At 37.2% G+C, this 9,198-nt stretch overlaps 1 protein-coding gene across 1 annotated transcript; it reads left to right on the top strand.

Moving 5' to 3' along the window:
* The first annotated feature begins 1,235 nt into the window (after positions 1-1,235).
* LOC130458054 (mucin-16-like) lies at positions 1,236-7,731 on the top strand. The gene is made up of 6 exons (XM_056820959.1): positions 1,236-1,487; positions 1,613-1,680; positions 3,157-3,329; positions 4,011-4,046; positions 7,414-7,538; positions 7,660-7,731. The coding sequence occupies exons 1-6, from the start codon at positions 1,431-1,433 to the stop codon at positions 7,729-7,731; spliced, it is 531 nt and encodes a 176-aa protein (XP_056676937.1). The 5' UTR covers positions 1,236-1,430.
* The last annotated feature ends 1,467 nt before the right edge of the window (positions 7,732-9,198 follow it).

Below are 9,198 nucleotides of genomic sequence, written 5' to 3'. Positions count from 1 at the left end.
CATTGAATCAAGTAGGAGGGTACCCCAACTCTGTCCTGTTGTTGTATTTGATTTTCTGACTTCCTCAAAGAGCTTTGTTTTTCATTGCTATGGATGGGTTTTCATAGAGGATTTGACTTTTGCAGCTTCTAAGCCACCACCTTTACTCTTCCCCATCCTCTCACTTCCTAATTCTTTTCCTTCCCCCACAAAAGAGCTGTTTTCAATATTTTTGTATATGCAAATCCTTTCCCTTTTTATTTTTTATCTCCTTGAGATAATAACCAAATAATTGCATTACTGCCTCAAAGCGTATGTACTGTTATAGGCCTTTGGACATAGACCAAGCTACTTTCTGGAATGGTCAAATCAGTTCACAATTCCCACAATGAGGCATTAATGTCTCAACTTTTCCATATCCCCTCCATGTTTTGTAATTTTACTTTTCTATCATAAGAGCTAATCTCATAGGTTGTAAGGTGGTACTTCAGATTTGTTGTACTTTGCATTTTTCTAAATAATAATAATTTAGAGTATTTTTGCATGTCTAGAGTTGCATGTCTAAAGAGAGCTTCTATTACTTTGCCTGATAATTCCCTTTTCTTATCCTTTGACCATTCATCAATTGGGAAATAACTTGTATTATATCAGTTTTGTGAAGGGTAATTTGATAGAGATCACATGATAATTTGTATCTTCTCCACCACCTTGTCTCCACCCTCAGCTTTTACTCTTACAAATTTGAATTAGTGGAAACTGGAAAGTAGACTCCTTTCAGAAGAATTGGAAGCAAAGGTTCACCCTATTACCTCATTCCTTCTAATTCTTTTACCTAAGCTATTTTGTTTGGGAAAGGGGGGACTTTTAAATTTCATCTTTAAAACATAGTTCATTTTATCTTGCTATCTATACTCTATCCCTCAAGTGATCATAAACTGTCCACCTGTTGATAAATTTGAAAGTTAAAATTTTCGTCATAACTCTCATTTTTTTTAGCATTTCACCCTTTATATCTTACTAATTTGAAGTTCATTTCTCTAAGTCAGGCAAGATGTTCGTTCATCCCTAGTTTTTGTCAGATTAATTTTCAGGTTTCTTTGAAAATTTTTTTCAAATAATGAGTTCTTACCCTTGAAGGTGGACAAACCTCTTCATTTTACCTGTGAGGAAACTAAGGCCCAAAGGTAGGACATGGGACGGTAAGGATTTGAAGCCAGGTTTTCTGACTCCAAATTCACAAGTTCTTTATAGTGCCAGAGTAATGATAATGATTATAACAATCAACATTTGAATCAAATTTAAAGGTTAACAAAGCATTTTATCTCATTCATGTAACATTTCTGAGGCTCAGACATGGGACTCTCTTTCTCTCCTGTACAGCATCAGAGAGCTCCTACTTGAAGGTTTTCAACCTCAAATTCACCATCCTCAACCTGTTCTACACAACAGACATGGGTCAAAGGGGCTCCAGCAAATTCAACTCCATTGAGGATGTCCTGCAACCTCTGGTGAGACTCTACCTCCACTCCTCTACCTCCTCTCTCCCAAGCTTTCTTCCTCAGCCCTGGGTATCCAGGCTTGCTATTTATTTAGCCAGGCACTCAGCAGTTTCTTCCTTTCCTTTTGTTTCTAGATCAACAACTTGTTTAGAAAAAGCAGCTTTGGCCCTCACTATTTTGGATGCAGGCTGACTTTGTTAAGGTGAGAGTCATGGGAGCTGATGGTTCAAATAGTAGGAACTAGCACATTCCCATCTGACTTAGATGGTGTCCAGATTGGTTCTTCCTCCACTTCCCTGTTGTAATTCCTTCTTTCCCAAGCTGAGGTGGGTAAAATATCCCAACCAACAAGCCATTAGAAAAATTCTGGGCTCCTTCTAGCCTTTTTCATGTGGAGAAAAGCTCCTTTCCCCACAACTTTTCTAAAGACAATGTTGCAACTGTTTTTACTTTTTCTTTATAGTTCCACATACAAGGAATAACTTAGGAAGTACCAAGTGGTGCTTAGTAAAGGACTGCTTAGAAATTATAAACATTACCTTTCTCTAGAATTAGAGAATTGTAGATTATAAGCTAGAAGGGACTTTCAAGTTCATCTGGATTACTTTCTTCATTTACAGATGAAAAGTGAAGACCTAAGGAGACTTTTCTAGAGTCAAAGATACTGTCAAATCCAGAATTTTAACACAGGCCCTTTAACTTTAAATCCAATGATCTTTCCACTACTCTAAAGAAATTACTGAAAATAATCAGACCCCATACACACTTGTAAACATAAATATGAGTGAATTCACACATCCCTGCCAATTCCACTGTGTCCGAAGAGAGTGCTAGGCTTGCAAATAGGAAGACCTGAGTGCAAATTCTCTCTCAAACTCAATGAACTGATGCAGAGTGAAATGAGCAGAGCCAAGAGAACATTGTATACAGAAAGTAAACCATTGTGGAACAATTCAGTGTAATAGATTTTGCTACTAGTAGCAATTCAAGAATCCAGGAAACTCTTGAAGGACTTACGGGAAAGAATGCTAACCACATTGAGAAAAAGAACTATGGAAGTAGAAATGCCAAAGAAAAACATGGAAATTGGTATCAAGTGATAACAATTTGTACATCAAGTGACAACAATTTGTACAAACCAGTGGAATGGCTTGTTGGCTCTGGGAGGGGAGATTGAAGACGGGAGGGAAAGAAAATGAAGCATGGAAACAGTGAAAAATATTTTAAAATAAAAATTAATTTAAGAATTCTCTCTCAGACAATTACCAGTGGTATGATTCTCAGCAAGTCACATAACTTCCTTTAGCCTCAATTTCTTCATCTTTAAAATGGGAAGGTTAGTTGTGATCTCTTCCATGTCCTTTTCAACTCTAAATCTATAATTCTTTCCAAACCTTTTTTTCAAAGTAGGCCACTTTTCTCATGAAATATTCTCTGAATAACTAAATTTCACTAACTAAACTATTGGTGTCAAACTCAAAAGGAAACAGAGGTCACTAAATTGTACATCAAAGTCCTTGTGCCCCACATATTGACTCAGAAAACCATGCAAATTTATATATTTCATCATCAACAGTTTAAGATTAGAGAGGAACTATGAACCACATTTTAGTCTGGTTCAAGTGACTATCAGGGAGGGCCATGTTTAATACTTCTTGTCTAAATCATCAATTTCCAGGTCTATGAAGAATAGGATAGCAACAGGAGTGGATGTCGAATGTGCTTATCAAGAAGATTCCTCCACCCCTGTCCTGGATCGAGAGAAGATTTACTGGGAGCTGAGTGAACAGACCCATGGAAAAACAAGGCTGGGACCCTACATTCTACATAAGGAAAGCCTTTATGTGGATGGTGAGTGAATTGGAACATGCACCTTTGTTTCTCTGAGTGGTTCTATTTCTAGAAATTGACCAGCCTGCTCCAAATTCTCCTTTCCTTTTAGACCACCTTTGTCTCCATGGGTTTTTTTTTTTCCTACCCCTCCCGGGAGCACTGGCTCTCAAAGTTATGGCAAACTATAAAGGCGTGGCGGGGGGTGGTTACTTCTAAAGATTAGAAGTGGCTTGGTTTTTCTTAGGCTCCTTAAACTAAATTTACTCCATGTATCCCTTCCTATTGAATAAGGAAGTGCCTTGAATGATGAAACATATTTCATTTTACCAACCCTATGGGTCCCAGAACCTCACTCCATTCCTTCTTTCAGCTTTTTCCCAGATAGAGCTACCATATCAAATATTTATGTCTCTCCCTCACCCCACTTTCTCTCTCTCCCCACACCAATCACTATTATTTCTCCTTCCTCTTTTGTCTCATTCTGCTCACTCTTCTCTTTTCTCTATCTACCCTCTTCTCTTATAATCACTTTTCTTCTGTCCTATTCGCTTCCATTATGCTCTATTCTCCTTTCACCTCATTTCATCTGTTTCCCTGAGTTCTTCTTTGCTTCCCTCCCCATTCATCTCTCCTTCTCTCCTTCCCTCTAAATTTCTTTTTTTCCTTCTCTTATTTTTCTTCTCCCTTTCCCAACTACAGGGTATACCCATCAGATACCAACCACCACCACAAACAGTAAGTTTTTAATTTCTTAATTACTTTATTTTATGGGAGATTGCAATGAAAATTTTCTTTACTTTTTGGAGAAGGAGGTTCAGAATGAGGTATTCTGTAAGATATGGCCAATGTATAGATTTTCTTTACTTATTTGCCTATGTTTTTTTTCTTTTTAATTAAAAGCGTATCTAAATTGATCAAAAAGGGGAAAATACCCAATGGGACTTGGAAAACCCCTATCCCCTTCTTGATCTGTATTTAGAGTCAAACCTTGTGGTCTTTGTAACCCTGGTACACAGAAGTGATCTCTCAACATTACAGGGAGACTTGTGCCCACTCCTCTATAGCCTTCATTCAGCAATGTTGGTGAATGGTTTTCATTAAAAATATTTTTCTTTTTCCCTCCTTCAATAATTGCACTCTATCCAAACCTATCTCTTGCTTAGGCATCATTATCCTCTGGCATTATAGGTAGGAAATGAGTGATGGTTTACTTCCTCTCCTGGCAAGGTTTAATTAAGACTAAAGGACCCAAGAAGATAAAGCAGGAAATGGGAGAGGTCAGGAAAGATGTACTCCTAGGTGTTAGGTCTAACAATGAATGTAATGATCTCTTCTCACATGGACCCTGTATTCCAACAAGAGTGACAGCTATTCCAGAGATAAATCTAGGTAGAATAAAAACAAAGAATAAATATAACTACCATGTAGTTAGTGACAAAGAGTTTATATACTGAGAGGGCAGTCAGGAATGGTTTAATGTAGGGGGTAGTAGGTGGAGCTGCATCTTGAGAGAAGAATGGGGGTCCTCTGAAGTGAAAGGGAGAAATGAGGGCTTTCCAAGTATAGATATACTGGTTTTATGAGAAACTGAATAAAATAGAGCATTGGCTAATTTTATTTAAAAAGCGAAAGTACTAAATTAAATGATCAGCATCAAATCTAAAATGAGTGAATCTACCACCAATACAGAGGAAATTAAGGCAATTATAGGAGTTGTTTTACCCAATTATATGAGAAAAGTTACAATCTAGTTGTATTAATGAATATTTACAAAAATGTAAATTGCTGAGATTAACAAATGAATGAAATAGAATATTTAAATGACACCATCTTGGAAAAAATAAATTGAACAAACCATCAAAGAACTCTTTTAGGGAAAAAAAACCCAGGGTTAGATGAATTGACAAGGGGATTCTCTTAAAACATTTAAAGAGTAATAAATCCCAATATTGTGTAAAGTATTTGGCAAATTAGGCAAAGAAGGAATCTTAATGAATACTTTTTATGACAAAAATATGGTGCTCATTCCTAAGTCCGGAAGATGAAATATAGAGAATGTAAAGTAGAAATTAATTTCCTTAATATGAATATTGAGGTAAAATTTTAAATCAAATATATACTAGCAAAGAGACTACACCAATATAACACAAGGATCATTCACTATGGCCAGATAGAATTCATGCCAGGAATGCAAGGTTGCTTAAAAATTAGGAAAACTATCAGTATAATTGACTATATCAATAACAAAAGTAACAAAAATCACAGGATTATCTCAATAGATAATGAGACAAAATGCAAAACTCAATCCTATTAAAAAACACTGGAAAGCATAGGAATTAATGGGCATTTCCCCAAAATTAAAAGTAATATCTACCTAAAGCCATCAGCAAGGATCATCTATGATGGAGATAAGTTAGAAGGCTTTCCAAGAAGATTAAGACTGAAGCAAGGATGCCCATTATCATCATTACTATTCAACATAGTACTAGAAATGTTAGCTTTTTATTAAGAGAAGAACAGAAATTGAAGAACGGAAAGTAGGCAGAGGTTTCTTTTAAAAAATTATATTCTATTCTAAATTCTCTATTTGCCCATTGAAAAGATAAAAAATGTGATACCCATTATCCATATGAAGTCATGCAAAATATATTTCAACATTATATTATTATATTCAGCATTCAAGCATAAAAAAGAAACATAAAATATCTGCTTCAGTCTGCACTCAGAATTCAACAGGCCTCTCTCTGGAGTGGGATAGTACTTGTGGAGGGCTTTAAAAGCTAGAGAAGGGGGACAGCTATGTGACTCCATGGATAGAGGGCCAGATTGGAGATAGGTGATCCTGTGTTCAAATTTGACTGCAGATACTTTCTAGTTGTGTGACTCTGGGCTTCACTGGGCAAATTACTTAACCCCAGTTGGCTAGCCTTTGCCACTCTTCTGCGACCAATATTTTCTACTGATTCTAAGTCAGAAGGTAGGGGGTTCAGAAAAATCAAACAAACTAAAGAGAAGGTTTTAAAATTTAAACATGTGAAGTATGTTCTTTCCTTTTCTAAGGCAAATTTCTAAGTCCATGAGGACTCAATGGATAAAGTCTTCTGATAGAATGTAAGCTCTTTGAGGTCAAGGAATGTTTTATTTTTGTCTCCCTGTCTTCAATACCTAGAACAATGCCTGGCTTAGTGTAGGCGTTTAATAAATGTTTGTTGATTGATTTAAAAATGAGATAAAATTTGTAAAGTACTTTGTAAATATGAAAGTGCTAGATACCGTCATTGATATGAAAAAAGTGCTTATCATTCAACTTCTGATTTGATCTGGTATCTATCTTGGGACTACTTTTCTAGTTTCCAAGTCTAGAGTAATCTTTTCTTCTTGACCTTGAGAAGCAATGTTGGTACAGGGGGAATAAGGGGTTGGAAGTGGAGAATAAGAGCTTTCCCCCCTGGTAGGAAGGTGCTATTATTATGCTCATTTTACAATTGAGAAAATGGAGGCAGAGGTGAAGTGCCTTGCCCCAAGGTCAAACAGCTAGTAATTGTTTGAGATATAGGAGAGACTCAGAGTCAGATCAGCATTAGATAACCAATGTTCCTTTGTTAGTTCTGATATTTCCCTCCTGTGTGGCCTAGATCATAGGTGTCACACAAACACACAGAGCCTCAGTTTGCCCCTACTTCCACAGATCATTTCCAGGAAAGTATTTCCCAAACCTCTGAAGTTCTTTGTATGCATTAAATCAATCAGCCAGAATCTGTCTCCAGGTTTGTGCCAGGAGCTGTCCACGGTGCTGGAACTCTAGAGGCAAAAATCACCTAGATTCTGCCCTTGAATTTTTCTATTCTCTTGAGGGAAAGGAACAAAGTATCCATTTGCTAATATATAGAAAATACGTACAAAGCAATTGGGTAAGGACACTAAAAAGTAAGGGAAGTGGCCTGGCATTTGAAATGAAGGAAGCCAAAAGTTCTAGGAAGCAGAAATGAGGAAGGCATACATTCTCTCTAGCCTCTGTTGAACTATGGATACATGACCCAGGCTTTTGAGTTTTTGTGCTTTGTGTTCCACCCCCACCCTCAACCCTCCTGCCTCCCTCCAGCCTGGAGACCCAGTCTAGAGGCTTTCACCCTGAACTTCACCATCACCAACCTGCTGTACACAGAAGACATGGGGCAGAAGGATTCCATCAAATTCAAGTCTACTGAAAAGATTCTTCAGAACATGGTAAGGGTTGCCACTGCTTTGATTTGCAAAGTGTTTATTCTATTCAAGAAGCTTCCATTGCTCCTCATGCCTTTACCTCTAGACAATACTTAGCTCACTTCCCTTTTCTTCTCTTATCTAGCTTGGCCCTTTGTTTGAGAACAGCAGCCTTGGCTCCAGTTATTCCAGGTGCAAACTGACTTTCCTAAGGTGAGGCCCAGCATCCTAATGGACTCCAATTATGTAGACTTACTTAAATAAAGACACCCCTTTCTGCCTCTTCTTCTTCTTCTTCCAAGTCAGGATATCCACTGTTCCACTCATAGCTGACCCATTCAGTCACACTGATCTCATTTCCTATTCTCAGACCATTGGATTTAAGAGTCAGAGTGAGCTTGAGTAAAAAATCTTGTCTCACAACATGAGAAAATTGGGTCCAGAAAGGCTGGGACTATATCAAGGTCACAAAGGGATTCCGTGGCAGATTTTTAATCTCATGTAAGATTTTAGGCCATACATCTGATTCTTGTTCTTTCATCTTCTTGTTCAATTCATTCAGCCAACAGACATTTATTTATTTGTAGTTTTAAATTTTTATATCAAATTTAATTTTAACAGACCAAAAGGAGACACTTTCATGTGTTCATTTCAGTCATAGATCAGTAGGTGGAAGTGATAATAAAAATTATATTACCTAACATTTACATCGAGTTTGCTATTTGCTAAGGGCTATGCTGTTTCTTTATAATTAATATCTCATTTGGTTTCTCAGAACAGTCCTTGGATGTTGGTGCTACAAGAGGCATTCTTTTAGTGCTTTAGTAGGTTCTGACTATGTAAAATGAAAAAGAGTCCCTTTCCCTCCCAAGAAGCTTATATTCTATGGTAGGAATACTACATGTATACTAGGTAAATTGCTGCATTTAGGATCAGTGGATCTGGGTTCAAATTCCAACTCTTGTCATTTGATGCCTGCGTGACTATGGGCAAGTCACTTCATCTCTGCTGGGCTTGGGATTCCTCCTCTGTAAAGTCAATGTATTGGATTAGCTTAGCTTGAAAGTTCCTTCCAGCTCTAGCTCTATGATAAATAAATAAAAACAATCTGATGTGAGAACATCGATAACAACTGAGTGAGGAAATGAGGAAAGGCAAGGAAGTGTCAATGAGAGACCAAAGCTCTAGAAAGGCACTAGGTTTGGATTTATCTTTATAGGAATTAACTTTATAAATCTAGGTTCCAAAAAGTGAATAATGGATGCTATGAAGCAGTTGTATCATTCAAGAATATGCTAGTGTACCAATTACCCTATTTCATATATAGCTAGCTATTTATAAAATAGGGTAATTGGTGTCAGCCCAGCAGAAACATGAAATGAAAATTTGCTTGTCCCAAGCAAAACTACAGTCCAGAGACCCAGCTCCTCCAACTAACTCCAAACTCCAACTGCTGTGAACTCCAACTAAAAAGACTCCACCTTGAGCTCCTTCCTTTTAAAGAACTTTTTCTCTTGTGTCACCTCCCCTAAATTTTCACATCTACCAATCACAGTAGACATTTTCCCCAGGATTGACCATACTTAATTCATATCTTCTTTTATTATCACCTTCTCTGGGTAGACTAAAACTTCATACCTCTTTTGTTAAGCTTGCCTTTCTTGAGTTGCTTGACCTTTTAGTG

This window comes from Monodelphis domestica, chromosome 3 (assembly GCF_027887165.1).
Source record: "Monodelphis domestica isolate mMonDom1 chromosome 3, mMonDom1.pri, whole genome shotgun sequence".
NCBI lineage: Eukaryota > Metazoa > Chordata > Mammalia > Didelphimorphia > Didelphidae > Monodelphis > Monodelphis domestica.
This window is presented reverse-complemented; position numbering and strand designations above follow the sequence as displayed.